Here is a 19,723-nt window from a genome sequence, read left to right as displayed (position 1 = left end):
TGTGTGTGTGTGTGTGTGTGTGTGTGTGTGTGTGTGTGTGTGTGTGTGTGTGTGTGTGTGTGTGTGTGTGTGTGTGTGTGTGTGTGTGTGTGCGTGCGTGCGCGTGTGCGCGCGCGCGTGCGTGCATGCGTGTCCCTTCCTCCCCTCTCTCTCTCTCTCTCTCTCTCTCTCTCTCTCTCTCTCTCTCTCACTCCCTCTCTCTCCCTCTCTCCAGAGTGTGGTAGAGTTTGGGGCGTTCGGTGGAACTTTCTCTATAACTTTAACTGCGTCTTTGGTTTCTCTTCTTCTGTTCTTTATTCAGGACTTCAGGTAAGATTAATGTTTTTATCTTTATGTAAATGAAGTTTTATAGTTTAAGACTAGTGTTTTTATCTTTATGTAAATGAAGTTTTATAGTTTAAGACTAGTGTTTTTATCTTTATGTAAATGAAGTTTTATATTTTAAGACTAGTGTTTTTATCTTTATGTAAATGAAGCATTAAGTTCTCATAGTGTAAGACTGGGTCTTGTTAGAAACAGTGTCTGTTTAATCACATTCAGGGTTCTTTTAGTTTTGCTGAGTTCACCATAATGTTGAAAACAATACAAATACTGTCACACATGTTAAAAACTCAGTTAGCGCCGGGCGACTTTACGAGCGACTAGTTCACTATGGCGTTTGGTGCCGAGCGACTCGGAGCGACTTTTATATAAAAGCATTGTTTAAGCTTTTAATATGTGTTTATAGACGGAGCGAAATGGTTAGCTTACCTCAGCTAATGTCCACACGTAAACCGTGAAAAAAAAGGATACGATTATGACGTCACCTTTAAACCAGGGCTTCCTGTTGACAACAGGCCTCTGCTAGCGTTAGCCTCAATGCAACCATCCGACCCTCACGTAGCTTCACTAGGTCGGATTTTGATTCTGAAACTTTCTGTGTGGCATCTATATACGTCCCGATGCCCATACCAATGGTGGTTTGAGACGATCAAGCACGAATTGAACAGTATTGAGCTGAAATGGTGACCGGCGGCCCGTCCATGTTAAGTCAATGAGGACCAAGTCAGCGTCTCATCCTGTTATGTGGATTTAAACAGGCTTAACATGGGACCATGTCAGTGTATGGTGTATGGTGGTCTCTAGTGGTCATCTGGTGGTATGGTATGCTGAACGTGCATTCGTTAAGGTGGTCTGGTTAAGGTGGTCTGGGGGGGATACAAAATAGCTATTTCCTGGCGTTATAAGCGCACATTCATATTCATATTTTGGAAATCTGGCCCTGTATGGGTTAAATGTATTTGATGCAAATAATAATTCAATAAAAGTAAAACCAACATTATCATCATAGTGTGGATAAGGAAAGCTATTATTGATCTATTTTGATATTCATATCAACCCTTCCTTATCGATCCTTATCAATACACTATTGATCATTTCCTATTATTGGTAGTTGTTGTTGAAAACTTGTTCAAACATATGATGGTCTATCCTATCATTAAACAGAAGTTCTTGCAGACAAGGTGATATATTTATTGTACCATCGTGTGAGCATGTAGATCTTTTATCTCTGTCAGGAAATGTACAAGCTCACACCTCTGTTACTGGTGGTTGTTTGGTTGTTTCTGTGAGGGGCCCTAACAGCCTGTTAGGGCCCCTCACATGCTGTGAGGTACAACAGTATAGAACATACATGGGCAACTGGCGGCTTGAGGGCCACACGCGGCCCCCACCTTCACTTAATGCGGCCCACAGGTTAATAAATACTGATATATTATTGGTTTCAGCTGTTACAATTACAAACATGCAAACATGACCCGTTTTAATTCTGTCAGTCTATCTTAGTAGCTTAAATTAATGACTAGTGTAGTATTAAAATGTTTTTTTTTTTTTTTTTTTTTTATATTTGTATTTAGGTTCATAAAGTTATCATGAGTATATAACTAAATGAGTTTGAAATTGAATCAAAATGTTACATTTCAGGATTCCAATTAAAAAAAATACAAAAAATAATTCAGTATTCCAATTAAAAAGGGGCAAAAATAGCCGATCTACAAGCTCAAAACGCATCGCAGCGCGATGCGTTTTGAGCTTGCAGATCTGCTATTTTTGCTTCTTTTGTATGACAAAGTAGGACGTAGCAATATGCAATGTGGCCCTCTGGAGTGAAGGTGTAAATATAGTGGCCCTCTGGAGTGAAGGTGGAAATATAGTGGCCCTCTGGAGTGAAGGTGGAAATATAGTGGCCCTCTGGAGTGAAGGTGGAAATATAGTGGCCCTCTGGAGTGAAGGTGGAAATATAGTGGCCCTCTGGAGTGAAGGTGGAAACATAGTGGCCCTCTGGAGTGAAGGTGGAAATATAGTGGCCCTCTGGAGTGAAGGTGGAAACATAGTGGCCCTCTGGAGTGAAGGTGGAAATATAGTGGCCCTCTGGAGTGAAGGTGGAAATATAGTGGCCCTCTGGAGTGAAGGTGGAAATGTAGTGGCCCTCTGGAGTGAAGGTGGAAATATAGTGGCCCTCTGGAGTGAAGGTGGAAATATAGTGGCCCTCTGGAGTGAAGGTGGAAACATAGTGGCCCTCTGGAGTGAAGGTGGAAATATAGTGGCCCTCTGGAGTGAAGGTGGAAACATAGTGGCCCTCTGGAGTGAAGGTGGAAATATAGTGGCCCTCTGGAGTGAAGGTGGAAATATAGTGGCCCTCTGGAGTGAAGGTGGAAATGTAGTGGCCCTCTGGAGTGAAGGTGGAAATATAGTGGCTCTCTGGAGTGAAGGTAGAAATATAGTGGCCCTCTGGAGTGAAGGTGGAAATATAGTGGTCCTCTGGAGTGAAGGTGGAAACATAGTGGCCCTCTGGAGTGAAGGTGGAAATATAGTGGCCCTCTGGAGTGAAGGTGGAAATATAGTGGCCCTCTGGAGTGAAGGTGGAAATATAGTGGCCCTCTGGAGTGAAGGTGGAAATATAGTGGTCCTCTGGAGTGAAGGTGGAAATATAGTGGCCCTCTGGAGTGAAGGTGGAAATATAGTGGCCCTCTGGAGTGAAGGTGGAAATATAGTGGCCCTCTGGAGTGAAGGTGGAAATATAGTGGCCAAAGGTGGAAATATAGTGGCCCTCTGGAGTGAAGGTGGAAATATAGTGGTCCTCTGGAGTGAAGGTGGACATATAGTGGTCCTCTGGAGTGAAGGTGGAAATATAGTGGCCCTCTGGAGTGAAGGTGGAAATATAGTGGCCCTCTGGAGTGAAGGTGGAAATATAGTGGTCCTCTGGAGTGAAGGTGGAAATATAGTGGTCCTCTGGAGTGAAGGTGTAAATATAGTGGCCCTCTGGAGTGAAGGTGGAAATATAGTGGCCCTCTGGAGTGAAGGTGGAAATATAGTGGTCCTCTGGAGTGAAGGTGGAAATATAGTGGCCCTCTGGAGTGAAGGTGGAAATATAGTGGTCCTCTGGAGTGAAGGTGGAAATATAGTGGCCCTCTGGAGTGAAGGTGGAAATATAGTGGCCCTCTGGAGTGAAGGTGGAAATATAGTGGAAATATAGTGGCCCTCTGGAGTGAAGGTGGAAATATAGTGGCCCTCTGGAGTGAAGGTGGAAATATAGTGGCCCTCTGGAGTGAAGGTGGAAATATAGTGGCCCTCACCATCATCAAAGTTGCCCACCCTTGGTATAGAGGTTTTATTGTCTATTCCACACAGGAGTTGTCATGGATCATGGGGCCTGTTTCACCAAACCTAGATTGGGGATTCATCAACTATCCTGGTTTAAGTTATCCAGCATCAGATCAGCCATGGGACAACTGACTATCTCTGCAGATTAGCCTTGTCAGTTAACCTGTATGTTAGTGAGGCGTTGCCATAGTTTTGTACTTTTTTCTGGTTTTCATGTGCCTAAGAGGAATTATGTATTCCCTTTGTATTTGGGGTTGCTTCATGGAGGCTGCCACCTTGTGGGTCAAAAGTGCAGAAAAACACAGATTTAATGACATCATAGAATCATCCCCTCCCCTTTTACCATTCACCCAACACATGTGGGTGTGGTTAACTTCAGCTGGGTCACCACCCACCATGACAACCACGCATACTTAATGAAGTGGTGGGTGTGGCCACATAAAAACATAAATGTAACTCTTTCTGTACACTTTTTTGGAAGAAATCTTCCTCCTAGTATAATCATAATACCTGATCATGTTTTAGGAGGGAGAAAAGCATGGCACCCCATCTTTAACCCATGAAAACAATTACGCATTATTTACCATGGAGATCTAGCTGTGTCGTAAGCCTGCTCCGAACCAATCTTATTGCCTGATCACAAACCAATTCGTTTTTTCCCACACTTCTTATTTACAGTTTTTATTTAGCCTTATGTGTTTTATTAGCCTCCATAAAACACAATACATTCCCATAAAAAAATGACTTCATTATACATCAAATAGCCTAACGAAAATACATACTGTAGGCTGCACACATGTCAGCTTGTAGATCGGCTATTTTCAATATTAAACAAATACATTTTGAAGAATTCCAAACATACTATTGAACGATGTGACCATTATATACATTTTTATACAAATTATTTGTGAAGTTGGACTATGTTTGACCATATTTGTCCCGCTTATGGGCAATTCATTTGGTTTTCTTATAACCGCATAAGCAAGAGGGATATCTATCAATGAGGCATTATACATTATTATTATTATTACCAGTAAGACTCCCTAATCGGGAGATAAGCGACCGTAGGTCACATGTACACACAAAGAGGGCTGTAACTGCCATTGGTTCCTAGTTGTGTGGGCAATGTGTAGACATACTGTGTACCGATGTGCGTGATTTTAGGGCAAAATAAGTAGGAGCAGTGTCCAAAAATGTGTTTTGCAAGAATCGGCCTCATGGTGGCGCTAGAAGAGGGCCATGTGAGAAATGAGGGGTGGGGTCTCCGCGTTGCCTTGGCGGACGAATAGGTAACGGCCCCGGCTCTCCCGGACGCTCCTAGCCCGAGTTACGGCATTTTATGTGAGCTGCAGTGGAGGGGGTCCTCCACTTTGGCATCCGTTCTGGAGCACCAGGAGTCGGTGGTCCCTTGGGAATTCCCCGTGAGCAGCCATGTTGGAGTGGTCATTTGGTCATTTTTCCACATTTGGTCTTTTTTGTCTTTTTTTACATCTGGGGGTCCCCCAGGGACCTGGGGGTCCCTGGAGCTCCGGGGGTTGGAGGTTGTAGTTTGGCAGCCAAGGAGCGTGTGTGCAAAATTTGGCATGGATCGGTGCAACGGTTGCGGAGATATGAGCAGGGCAATAGTGTGACGTGTGAGGTGTGACAGACAGACGGACAGACTGACTGACTGACGGACTGACGGACTGACTCACAGTTTGTGCAGGTTTTGATAGTAAGTGCGACCTACGGTCGCAATTATTATTATTATTTAGACAGAGTTGAGTTTTGTCTTTGTGTTAATGTCTGTCTGTTTGTCTGTCTGTCTGTCTGTCTGTCTATCTGTCTGTCTGTCTGTCTGTCTGTCTGTCTGTCTGTCTGTCTGTCTGTCTGTCTGTCTGTCTGTAGTGTCAGGGTCTCATCATGAAGAAGTGTGGAGCGTTGCTGGTGTTGGTGTTGTGTTGGTGTGAGGCTGGGGCTCAGGGAGAGCAGGAACTGAGGCTGACTCGCTTGGAGGCCAGAATGAGCGCTGCTGTCAGCAGAATTAACCTGATGCTAGAAGACGATTGGAGGGATACCTTCGAGGACGCTATTCGGGATGAGCTGAACGTCACCAAATATAAGATGGAAGGTTAGCAACAACAAGAGTCCCTCCTGTCCACTCCAAGTAGTTCTACACTAGTCTCGCGTGGCCAGACTGTTGCCCCCTTTGGCCAAATGCTCCCGGCATACAGTCTGGCAAACCGGGGAAGAAACGATGAGTGCGAGATGAAGCGGAAGTGAAGCCTCCTCGTCACTTCCGTTTCAGTCTCACATCACACATATGTATCATTATATAAATAAAAATCATATAAGCATGTTTAGCTTGCTGCTTAGCAGAAATGACATTTTAAAATATATTTTCTTGAACGGTAATGCCCGTTTCCATTACTCGCCGTTCGGGAGCTGCCGTTCCAGACTCTATATAGCATTCAGAGATTGTGGAATAGTTGTCTGGCTACGCAAGACTAGTTCTACACTAAACCCTCCATAAATACCTTCTCTTCCTTGTATCGCGTCACATTGTGCTGCTTGGCATAACAATGGAACGCCGAGGCAAAACGTTCTGGTTTCTTTCCCACTGAGGCAGAGAAAGCTTGTGCATGTCTGTGATCGACAGGGGAATCGGTCAAAAAGGAATAGGAACATATTCTGTGTCTGTGACTACTTTGATTAAATATTCTTGTCAGTAAATTAGTTAAAATGGAGCTTCAAAATGGAACATGACAAATCTGATGGAAGAGAGAGAGAGAGAGAGAGAGAGAGAGATTGCATGATTGATTGATTGATTGATTGATTGATTGATTGGTTGATTGATTGATTGACAGAAATGGCTGCCAAACCGAGTGCCTCTGAAGAGAAGGTTGAAGAATTGCAGAGCAGATTAAATGCCAGTGAAAACCAGCTGTTGGAAATGAAGAAAGAAAGTCAAGGTACGTTTTCACGCACACACGCACGCAGCACGCACGCACGCACGCACGCACGCACATTTTAACCATTTATTTATGTCCACACAAAGGAAATGCATACAAGGACACAAATAGTATAGGTGCAGTAGAGTTACATTTACAAAATCATGGCATATGTCCTCATGATACAATAGCAAGGCACTTGGTACTCTACGGGTATAAGTAACAGCATCTCCGCCATATGTGGCGGCTGCCGATTATAGCGGAGACAGCACATTACTTTGCCAGCCTTTTTGCCTCTTTTTTAGGCATCCCAAGTTGTTGAAACCCTCTAACAACCAGCCTGTGGGTAGAATGTCCTAGGCTGCCAAATATGAAAACAAATAGTCTGCACCTTTTAGCCCAGCTCTGAGATGGTATGCAGGAGAGGTTGATATTTAATGACCTTGGTCATGAAAGCTTCCTCTAGGCTAGGGTCAAAGGTGCAGGCCATATCTAATACAGACACTTCCATGGACTCTTCATCAACTACAAATCTGGTGTATTAGCTGTCAAAGATGCAAAAATGTCAGAGTTATCACAGAGATGAAACATGGATGGAATGACACAGGAATGTTTGTACATTCTCACTGAGGGTGCATGATATTTTGATATGTCCTTTGCTATGAGTTCCACTATTCTATCATGGCGTTCTATGTACATCCCTTTGTATGCATAGCAGCCATTCAAGATATGTGACAGTGTTTCAGTGATCTGTTCTGTGGTGTGATGCAAGCAATGAGGAACCTGCGTGCTGGGGAACCAAATGGAAAGATTGAGTCTGGTGGGAAGGACTTGTAATCTGGCTTTAACTGTGAATGTGATAATGTCCTCATTGAGTGCAGTATTCTTTAGGAATGAGTGTGAGACAGAGTGGTCAGCATAGGGAAGACATGCAAGTTTCCCTTGGAGTTTTAGTCCAGTCCAGTGTTGTTGGTGTTGATGCTGGTGTAGATCCATAAGGACCCATCTGGCACCTGTAGCTGTTAGCAGGTGACTGTGACCAGCATATGTGGCTGTTGCCCTGACCTGGATGAGAGGGTCAGTTATAATGTCCTCTGAGACCCTCACAGTCCCAGAGTCAGACCTCACCCACTCCAGCACACAGAGGTCGTTCAGATCTGGCCAATCTGACCAGACCCCAAAACCAGCTGAACGGGTGTCCAGTTTCCCACTGGGTTTCCTCCTGAACCCCAGAAAGTGGGGCTCTGACTCCCTGGCTAATGGGACCTTACGCCTCCTTAGGTCCAGGAACAGGAAGGATCGAGCCAGCTCCCTAACATCCTTGTCGTCGTTGTTTAGCATATTCAGGAGGTGGGAAATCCTTGTGCTGGTGTAAATCCATTCCACGTTAGGCACCCCAAGTCCTCCCTCCCACTGTGGATGGAAGATGATGGGTGCTGTGTGAGTTGAGTCCAAACCATTTCCGCACTAGGCTCACTGTTTTGGTGTTCATCTCGCACAACACCTTCTGTTGGATGTGGACATTTGAGAATAGGTGTTGTACTTTAGAGAGCGCCACCTGTCTGACGGCCTCCAACTTCATGGTCAGAGGCAGCGAACAACTGTCAATCAGGTCTAGCCGAGATGTAAAATCGGACAAGATGTTATTGACCTGCTCCTTCTATTCTCCTGCGATGTTGATCTTATGTCCAAGGTAGGTGTATGTCTCATGGAGAGCATATACACACAGGGGTTAAGGTAGGTGTATGTCTCATGGAGAGCATATACACACAGGGGTTAAGGTAGGTGTATGTCTCATGGAGAGCATATACACACAGGGGTTAAGGTAGGTGTATGTCTCATGGAGAGCATATACACACACACAGGGGTTAAGGTAGGTGTATGTCTCATGGAGAGCATATACACACAGGGGTTAAGGTAGGTGTATGTCTCATGGAGAGCATATACACACAGGGGTTCTGAGGCTATGGTGAACACTGGGGGTGTGTCCGTTTTAGAATGGTACCACCTTTCATACAGTACAGCACATTTTGTGTTTTTGACCTCTAGGCCTGACCATTCTAAAAAGCGGTCAGTCCTGCAGAGCATGTTCTTAATTGCAGTCTCTTCCCTAGAGGCCAGAACAATATCATCCGCATAGCCCTGTACAGGGTTGGGGGAGATTACGCCATGGGGGGCACACTGACTGACACATCCACTTTATCCATGAGTTGGTGGCAATTATAAAATTAACAGCACTCCATGGACAGCGAGAGAGAGAGAGAGAGAGGGAGAGGGAGAGGGAGAGGGAGGGAGAGGGAGAGGTTACATGATTGATTGATTGATTGATTGATTGATTGATTGATTGACAGAAATGGCTGCCAAACTGAGTGCCTCTGAAGAGAAGGTGGAAGATCTGCAGAGCAGATTAAATGCCAGTGAAAACCAGCTGTTGGAAATGAAGAAAGAAAGTCAAGGTACGTTTTCACGCACGCACGCACGCACGCACGCGCACACACACACACACACACACACACACACACAGGGTTGTAAGGGTTACTTTTAAAAAGTAATCCCCTACAGTTACAAATTACTTGCAAAGAAAATGTAGTCAGTAACGTAATCTGATTATCACAATTTAAAAAGTAACTACTAGTTACTTTCAGTTATTTTTCGATTACCGTTTAGCAAAACTCTCATTAATTGAATAAAACATTGATAACTAGACAAGAATATTGAGCTAATGAAATTAGGAAAAGGACAACAGAATCTTACTTCAGCGAAGTGGCAGTACTTTACGCTGATTCGCCTAACCCTAACCCGATTATTTTATTGTTTGGCGTTATAACTTATTTGTAAAATTGATGATCTTAAGTGGAGAACGTAATCCAGCATGATTTAAGCCCCATCATTCAGATCCATTACTGTAATCCAGATTACACATTTTAAAATGTAACCTGAGACTTTACAAGTTACCAGTTTTTGTTGTAATCTGATTACGTAATCCCATTACATGTAATCCGTTACTTAACAACCCTGCACGCACGCACGCACGCACGCACGCACGCACACACACACACACACACACACATTGTCAATTGACAATTGAAGTCAATCCTTAGCCCCTTCCCAACTCAGTGTCTCCAGAGAGCCTATAAGGGTAGGGTGTTGCCCTGTGGACTCTGCTCTGAGCCCAGGGCTTCCCAATGGAAACAAAAAAGCTGAACGGTCGCCATCTTTTTCATCGCTGTATTTCTTTTACCTTCTTAACACATCGGGTGCCCCTGGATTGCCCCATTTATCCCCTCTCGCTGCCCAGGCCCACCACCATTGTATTGAATCCGGCCCTGCTGCGTCAATGCATGCGTCATGACGTCACTTGGTCACATGAGCGCAGACAGGATGTTATTGTGTAACTTACTGTATGGGCCAGTGTTGATCATAACTGTTCATTGCCGATCAAAATTTGGACATTTTGCCGCACCCCGCCACAGTTTTAGCCATAAAACAAACTTCAGAGATAAAGGGCGTTAAAGATGGGGAAATGCATTGGAGTATACGGAGAAAAACGGCTGCGCGATGCTCTCAGCGTCGACTCGAAGCGACTAGCGGCTAATGGGCTACATCCAGGCGCAGCCCCAACCTAACGGTGAGATTTAAAGTTAATACTGTAAATACAGTAAACACGTCAACGCGTCGTGGGCCTCCAGAGACATCAAAAAGATTGGCGTGTAGACACCTCGTGGGCATCCCAGTTAAATGCTGTCAAATGTATTTTTTTGTGGCACGAAATTTACATTTAAGATATTTTACAGTAGTATGTAGTTGTTTAAACATTATGTATGGTCAATTCACCATGACAGAACCTGTTTTAGAATATCGTTGCGACGTCTGAACTCTAAAGGGTTACGTCGTGGGCCTTGCTCCGCCTCATGCGTTGCTCTGTGGAACAAACTAGATGAGCTCCATTGTTTGGTGGCTATAAAATGTACAGGCAACTTGTTTCAAATAGTTTTCTGATGAATGACATCTCTAGCCTAGTTATTCAATAGGCCATGTTATATTATGTATCTGATAATGCACTTATTACCACGGCTACACAATACAATTGATACAATTGATAATTTGACTCAAAACTAAGAACAAGCTTTATTCTCCACTGTTCGGTAATAGGTTAAATATACCAAACAGAGGCTCAGAACTCCAATAGCTGGAAATAATAACAATAGAATGATGTACAATAGATACAGTACACTTATTGAAACAATAGAATGTTGCATAGACAGTGGTGGAAAGTCAAAGTATCAATACTGCAATGTAAAAAATACTTTTTTTTACAAATAAAAGCCTAGAATAAAAAAAAATACTTGAGTAAAAGTACAAAATATTGGTATCAAAATGTACTTAAAGTACCAAAAGTAAAAGTACTCATTATGCTGAAATCCCATCTCAAGTTCTCAAATGTATTCAAATCATTTGAAAATAGCTGTTCTACAAGCGGCACATTGTGAGCTTGTAGATCAGCTATTTTCAAATGTAAATGAAATGTATAAACAGCTGAAGTGGTTGATGTATGTTGTGTAATAATAAGAAGTAAATGTACTCCGTTACGTTCTAGCACTGTGTGTATAGATATATGATAGTTGAATGTAAACTACGATGTAACAGCCTGGTCCCGCCCACTCTCTGAGCGTTCAGGCTAGTAAAGCAACACAACACATTTTAAAGTAGCAAAATTAGCAGATCTACAATCCTGTAATGTGTTGCCCTGCAACATGTTGTGAGCTTGTAGATCTGCTATTTTTGGTATAATGAAGTTTATACTGTAAGGTTTGAGTGTTTATCATAATGAATAGTTTTGTATTATTAACAGTTGTTTCATGTTCCTGTGTTGACAGACAAACCACAGGTGGCCTTCTCTGCTGGGCTGGGTTTTAGTAGTGATACACATCTTGGTCCATTTAGTTCTGACACCATTCTGGTCTATAAGAAAGTCTTCACCAACATCGGCAACGCCTACAATCAATCTACAGGTAGGTGTGATTTTAACCTTATCTTCATATAATCATAGCATCCATATACAGGTAGGTGTGATTTTAACCTTATCTTCATATAATCATAGCATCCATCTACAGGTAGGTGTGATTTTAACCTTATCTTCATATAATCATAGCATCCATCTACAGGTAGGTGTGATTTTAACCTTATCTTCATATAATCATAGCATCCATCTACAGGTAGGTGTGATTTTAACCTTCATTTAAAGGAGGATTTCGGGGTAAAACATGTTTCCTACCTTTTAAAAGTATCTTTTTGGTCATCAAAATAATAGTCCAGCAGTTGTTTTTCTAAAGAAGCAACATTTTCCATTTAGGATCACATGTCCTACCCGACCACGGTTCCATACAGGACATTAATTAATCTGGTTATTTTGGATGCTCTAAAGTAAACTTTTCATTAAATGCCAGTAGCCTGTAATGCTAGAGCTTGTATCCATTGTTTGTTAGGGTCCGTAAAGCTGTGAAGTTTGAACTCCTGTGAAATCTACCTCCCTTAAAACATGTAGCTCACTGGCATCCTTCAAAACTGCCCTGAAAACTCACCTTTCAGGAGGCCAGAGAAGGAGATAGTTATCACTTCTCCCATAGACAGGTGAAAACTCACCTTTCAGGAGGCCAGAGAAGGAGGTTGTTATCACTTCTCCCATAGACAGGTGAAAACTCACCTTTCAGGAGGCCAGAGAAGGAGGTAGTTATCACTTCTCCCATAGACAGGCCAGAAGTGAGCACCCCCCCCCCTTACCTTAGCCCCACCCCCTTGTTTCCCCTACCTTGTACATATTGAATACCAAGGACTATGACATAAAAAAAGACAGTAAAAGGACTTTTCTACCACTTTTTGTGGTAACATGTTCAGATACTGGATTCTGATTGGCAGTGGTTAATCAGTCAACAACCTTGAGGCTCATGGACCCCACCCACTGTTGTGTTGCAGTTGTAACATTTCCAAGACCTTCCAAGTTCCAACTGTGTTTTCTTTCATTTATATGGTAGAAGTGGTAGAAAAGCAATTTACCATTCGAGGGTCATGGGTTGTTGGCTGATTTACCATTGTTTCAGGGTTGTGGTACGAGGCGAAAACAACCCTGAAACAGACACACACACACACACACACACACACACACACACACACACACACACACACACACACACACACACACACACACACACACACACCATGTTAATCACTAGAGGAGTGGAGGTGTTACATTTAGCTTGACTCGGTTCCACACAGATCAATATAGTGAAAATAGCTGATCTACAAGCTCACAACACGAGGCGTTGTGAGCTTGTAGATCAGCTATTATCACAATGTTTGACAATTTCTTAAATCATTTGGCAGATTCATGTTTGACCAGTTTTTATTGTTTGATGAATACTTTGATGCAGTAATGGTCTTATTAATCTGTTTGTTTGTTTGTTTGTTTGTTTGTTTGTTTGTTTGTTTGTTTGTTTATTTATTGTGACAGGAATCTTCACAGCTCCTGTTAAAGGAGTTTATCACTTCACCTTCACTGCAGCTGGCTATGGGAAAGATGAGTGGGTGGCTGTCATGATGTTTAAAAATGATGAGAGACTCATGAGGAACTCTGCATGGAATAATCATGGAAAGCTGGAATCCGTTTCTAATGGAATGATGGTAGAGCTGGAGCAGAGAGACAGGGTTTACATGAGATTACCTTCTGACCGCAGGCTCTGGGATGAATCATACAACCACAACATCTGGAGTGGTGTTCTGGTCTATTCTATGTAACACTGTTACTGTACCATTACTTTATACAGTGTATTCTATGTAACACTGTTACTGTACCATTACTTTATACAGTGTATTCTATGTAACACTGTTACTGTACCATTACTTTATACAGTGTATTCTATGTAACACTGTTACTGTACCATCACTTTATACAGTGTATTCTATGTAACACTGTTACTGTACCATCACTTTATACAGTGTATTCTATGTAACACTGTTACTGTACCATCACTTTATACAGTGTATTCTATGTAACACTGTTACTGTACCATTACTTTATACACTGTATTCTTTGTAACACTGTTACTGTACCATCACTTTATACAGTGTATTCTATGTAACACTGTTACTGTACCATTACTTTATACAGTGTATTCTATGTAACACTGTTACTGTACCATTACTTTATACAGTGTATTGTATAATGTTCATGTCATTCATTCAGTGAATAAACTCATATTCAAAAGCAGTGACACCTGTTTATTGTATGTTTAACTTATTATTTTTCACATGATCAATGGTGTTTGTAATATGCAGAATATCATGGTATCAATGGTTCAATATTTATTAAAACCCACAAAGTGTTACATTATTTAGTATGATATCAACACACTGAATGGTAATTTGTCATGTCTTGGAGACATTTTCTTAACCGGTCACCGTTGGGCCTTATTGGTTAAGTAAACCGATAACTGTTAAGGAAATGTGTGGAAAAAATTCACTATTTTACCCATTTAAAAAAACACAGAAGAAGAAGAATACAAATGTGTTCTATAAGAAACGGTAAAAGGATTGATATGATCAGGTCTGTAATGTGACGCGGCTGTCGTTCAAGTAGATGAGGGATCCCCCAGCCTCCGTTCCTCGGAGTTAAAATGCACTATTTTACTGACGCGGCTGTCGCTTCAAGTAGATCCAGGGGCACTGGAAGTGGGGAGCTGAGGGAGCTGAAGCTTTTTTTTAATTTTTACATAGGCCTATATACACACACACACAGAGCTATATTAAAACAATAATGTATTTAACTTAGAGGAATAAAATGTGTTGAAAAATGTTTGTCGACTGCTTTTTATTCACTGACTAAAACTAAATAAAAACTAAATAAAAACTAAGCTGTGATGACTAAAACTAAGACTAAATATATTGACAATTTCGTCAACAAAATAAAAACTAGACTAAAACATTAGGGAGGGACTGGTGGAGAAGAGAGTCATTTTATGTTTGGTTGCTCTCAGGTGTTGCGTGCTGAAAATAGCAGATCTACAAGCTCACAACGCGTCGCGCTGCGACGCGTTGTGAGCTTGTAGATCAGCTATTTTCAGCACACAACCAAGTGTAAAATCAGTCATTACGATGCCATCAAGGCCTGCCAAAATACATTTTAGTTGACTAAATCAACTGTAGATTTAGTCGCCATAAAATCTTATGATATTTAGTCGACTAAAACTTTTCAGGTGACTAAATTATGACAAAAACTAAATGAGATTTTATTCAAAAGACTATGACTAAAACTAAATCAAAATTTGCTGTAAAAAACAACACTGATGGTCACCCTGCCACCTCCGGTCAGAAGGGAAGTCGAATTAAAAAAAATGTTTTAAAATAAATCCCGCTTTGATGGCACACCAAAGTCTGTTTATTTGAGAACTAGAAACTGTCTGTATAGGCTCATTGTTGCAAACTAACACCGTTGTATATGGGGAATAAAAAACTGTAGAAAACTGTAAAATAATATCTGATTTTGTAGTGTGTGTGAGTGAGTACATGCTGTGTGTTGCACTGTGTGCTAAAATAACTAGTAACTATACAGCTCCTTGTTACACCGTTGTGCGGGGAATAAGCACCCCAAACCGTAATAAAAATAACCCAAAACCGGATGAAAAACGTGAATGTTCAGGGTGTGGCCAAAGGTCGCGCGCATGAACTCCTCCAGGCTCAGCTCCCCTTGGGATTTGGGAGTTCCAGCACCCCTGGCGTAGAGGTGTCTTTTTTCCCATCCTCCCAACACAAAAATGATGAAACCCAAATAGACTTGCATGTATATAAAATGTATCCTGGAGATAATTTGATGACCCAGTTATTATGAAATACTATGTAAGAATAGACAACTATTTAACACTTAAATGACGCTTAGAAAAGGTACGCGCCATTCCCATCGGGCACGATAACTATAAAGTGAACTATATTGCATTGTATTATTATTATTTTTTTATAGTTGGTATGAACACTGCCATCCACTTTTTACATTTTAAAACAATACTTTTATAGTTATATGAAAACCTCCAGCTCATGTCCGTCCATCCATCTGTCTGTCACAATGAATGGCCAAGAGAGAATTCATTTGCACTGACCTGTTCTGACATCACAATGATGACAAGATCATCTCAGCGTTCTCGACGGGCAGAAAATTAAGGCCTGGTCCTAACTGGGCCCTAACTTGGCCCTAACTGGTCCCTAACTTGGCCTTACTAATTAGCATACATTTGACGCCATACCCGGCCCGAAAACGTCAATATTAAGTCCATAGATGGGCGTTCCCAGATGATGCCCTGTTAGGGAAACCGCACTAATACAATCCTTTTTATTCCCATATATTGAGATCCATGGTGTCATCAATATAAGCTCATATCTGGGAATGCCCATACAGTATATGGACATAATAATCTGTGAATGACCATATATGGAAATATTGTGTCAGTCTCATGTGGTCTATGGAGTCAAACATTTATGTCAGACGTAAGTCATCTCCACATTTGGGAAAATATGGCCACAGTTTGGCCACATTTTGGCCAACTTAACACATCGGACGCCCACGTGGTTTTGACGTCTTAATTTGCTGGTGCCCATGGCAACGCGTCATTTTACCTACCGGCGAGAGTACTGGCGAGAACGCGTCGTGGGCCTCCAGCGACATCAAAGAAATTGACTTGTAGACACCACGTGGGCATCCGATGTGTTAAACAACCAACCAGGTCTGTGCATTTTTTTGGTCAATGTCGATCCCTTGCCAAAGTAGTAGCCAGCAGTCTGCTGTCACCCAGGCGGATGCGTGCACGTGACCATGTGCGCGACCTCGCCCTTTAGGGCGTCTTACTGGTAGTTATAGTGCTCATTGGGAATGGCCCTTTAGTCATGACAAACAGCTAAAATAGTCGACGCACAAGATCACAATCCTACGATCGAAATTTTAAAGAGGGAGAACATTTTGAATTGCCATGATTGCCGCAAACCGCCAAAGGTTGGAAATTCTATGGAGCTTCAGTGCGGGAGGGAGCACTTAACACCAGCTGTCTGCTGTGAGGCCAATGGAAAATGGATAATTGACATTGACTGTTTTGTGTTCCACGCGACCCCGCTAGGAGTATTGCTCCCTCCTCCTGCTGGCTGAGTGGTGCTTTAGAGCACAGCAAGGCAGGGAGCTGGGGCGTGCTGGGCCCCTGATTCAGCCCGGGAAAAAGAGTTGGAGAGGCCCTCATTGCGCGCTATAGAGAGAGATCTCTCTCTATAGCACTGCTGCTGCTACTCAAAGATTTGCCATTTCAGATCATGACAAGTGACAAGCCAGTGGGCCAATTACAGGAGTTATATTTCCTCATTGTCGGGTGGAAACCTTGTATGTCCAAAACCGTTTTAAAAATGATTTAAACTAGTGAAAACAGACGATCTACAAGCACACAAGTGCTTGTAGATCTGCTGTTTTCACTACTTTTGTGCAACGGTCTTGTATGATGAGGCAGTGTTTTGCTTTGCGAAAAAATGTATACATTTGAAACTTGGAGATACGAGGTTTCTGCCCGACAGTGACGATTTACTTGGTTGGCCGCCCACTGGCGCCCAGCCCCCAAAATGGAACGAAGGCCGACATTTTATTTTTTTCCTAATGGCCGGCCTGGACCGGCCGGGAATGAACCGGCCGTTCGAGAGTTGTCCCGCTTTTCCCAATGGCCAGCACGTCCCTGGCAGGGAGCCACAGTAGGGCTGAAAGGCTGTACTGTACAACAAAGCATGAAGGTTTTTTGCGACTGTACAGTAGGTCGCAGTTTACTATCAGAACCATCACATCTTGACCATATCTTCTGTCTGTCCGGACGGCTAAAGCTTGTCTTTTTTGTTGATTGACTCTCACGTTCTGACATCACGCTCTGTCATCACTGTGATGTCATGGGAACCAAATATATTTTATGCCCATATATGGAGATCCCTGATGTCATCAATATTAAGCCCATATCTGTGAATGCCATGTATGTCGTCGCTGTGATGTCATGGGAACCAAATCCCTTTTATTGCCATATATGGAGATCCCTGTGATGCCAGGGGAACCAAATCCCTTTAGCCAGATGGCCAAGACATGGCGTGCTTTTCGCCCTTAGGCGTCTTACTGGTTTTAAATATATATATATATATATATATATATATATATATATATTAATTCATTTATTTATTTATTTGATGAAACACTGCACTGCAGTCATTATACATTAACCCTCTAAGGCCCAAATATAGAAATACTTGAAATAAAAAATTGAAAAAAATCAGATGGTGTTGTAGGAGTCCTAATAAGAGGAAAATGTAATGTTTTTTTCAAAAAAATGTTTTTGTAAGGTTTTATAGCCATAAATCATAAATCATAAATCATAAATCATGCTCTAATTTACATATGGGGGATATTTTTCACAATAATAACACGTGTACATGTTCTAGACATTCTAATGATCACCAAAAAAAATAGTACAGGCATTTTACTTATGTTTTTGTGAGGAATAGCTTCCATGAAAAAGTGAGATGTTGTTCGTCAAAACTCTGGAATGTCAGTGGGTGTGGTGGGTGTGAATGTCAGCCCTTGTGGGGGGTATTTATATGCAAATATTGTGGCCAATGGCATTGTAATACTAAACAATAGAATCCAATGGTGATTGCGACCGTAGGTCGCATTTACTATCAAACCCTGCACAAAGTGTAAGTCAGTCCGTCCCTCCCTCCGTCTGTCTGTCACACCTCACACGTCACACTCTTGCCCTGCTCATATCTCCGCAACCGTTGCCCCGATCCATGCCAAATTTTGCACACACGTTCCTTACCTGCCAAACTACAACCTCCAAGGACCCCCGGAGCTCCAGGGACCCCCAGGTCCCTGGGGGACCCCCAGATGTAAAATATGACCAAATGTGCTAAACTGACCAAATGACCACCCCAACGGGGCTGCTCACGGGGAATTCCCGGGGACCACCGACTCCTGGTGCTCCAGAACGGATGCAAAAGTGGTGGCGCCCCCAGTGGAGGACCCCCTACACTGCAGCTCACATAAAATGCCGTAACTCCGGCTAGGAGCGACCGGGACAGCCGGGGCCGGTACCTATTCGTCCGCCTTGCCGGCGCCGAGACCCCACCCCTCATTTCTCACATGGCCCTCTTCTAGCGCCACCATGAGGCCGATTCTTGCAAAACACATTTTTGGACACTGCTCCTACAATTTTTGCCCTAAAATCACGCAAATCGGTACACAGTATGTCTACACTCATCCCATCAACATGAATCTCTCCCATATAGCGCCACCTCCAGGCCGATTTTTAAAAACACATTTTTGGACACTGCTCCTACATATTTTGCCCTAAAATCACGAAAATCACTACACAGTATGTCTACACTCATGTCATCAACATGGATCAGGAAGATTTTGGCAAAACACATTTTTGCCCTATTTGTGGAGATAAGTGACCTACGGTCGCTTATCTCCGTTTTGCATCCGTTCTGGAGCACCAGGAGTCGGTGGTCCCCGGGAATTCCCCGCGAGCAGCCCCGTTGGGGTGGTCATTTGGTCATTTTTGCACATTTGGTCATTTTTTACATCTGGGGGTCCCCCAGGGACCTGGGGGTCCCTGGGGCTCCGGGGGTCCTTGGAGGTTGTAGTTTGGCAGGCAAGGAGTGTGTGTGTGTGTGTGTGTGTGTGTGTAAAATCTGGCATGGATCGGGTCAACGGGTGCGGAGATATAAGCAGGGAAAAAGTGTGACGTGTGACGTGTGAGCACATTTGGTCATTTTTTACATCTGGGGGTCCCCCAGGGACCTGGGGGTCCCTGGGGCTCCGGGGGTCCTTGGAGGTTGTAGTTTGGCAGTCAAGGAGTGTGTGTGCAACATTTGGCATGGATGGGGGCCACCGGCGCCTAACTCTGTCCCCACTAGGGGAGCACAAATCCAGGATTTCTTTTTTTTTTTTTTTTTTTTTTTTTTTTGGCGCCGCGAAAAATCGGATATTTGCGGTTCTAAAGTCGGCCCTGCGGTCCGCGGGGCACCCAACAAGCCAACACACAACACAACACAACCACACTGACCACAAGTCCACAACCATGACCACAGAT

General features: G+C 42.9%; 1 protein-coding gene across 1 annotated transcript; it reads left to right on the top strand.

Annotated features, from left to right (window-relative positions):
- Positions 1-6,490: 6,490 nt before the first annotated feature.
- On the top strand, positions 6,491-13,364 carry LOC308302560 (cerebellin-1-like; the record flags this gene model as incomplete). The annotated part of the gene is made up of 4 exons (XM_080746817.1): positions 6,491-6,593; positions 8,924-9,028; positions 11,450-11,584; positions 13,081-13,364. The coding sequence occupies 4 exons, from the start codon at positions 6,491-6,493 to the stop codon at positions 13,362-13,364; spliced, it is 627 nt and encodes a 208-aa protein (XP_080602943.1).
- Between the last annotated feature and the right edge of the window lie 6,359 nt (positions 13,365-19,723).

The sequence above is a fragment of the Nannobrachium achirus genome (genome assembly GCF_963921795.1).
Source record: "Nannobrachium achirus genome assembly, chromosome: 17".
Taxonomy (NCBI): domain Eukaryota; kingdom Metazoa; phylum Chordata; class Actinopteri; order Myctophiformes; family Myctophidae; genus Nannobrachium; species Nannobrachium achirus.
This window is presented reverse-complemented; position numbering and strand designations above follow the sequence as displayed.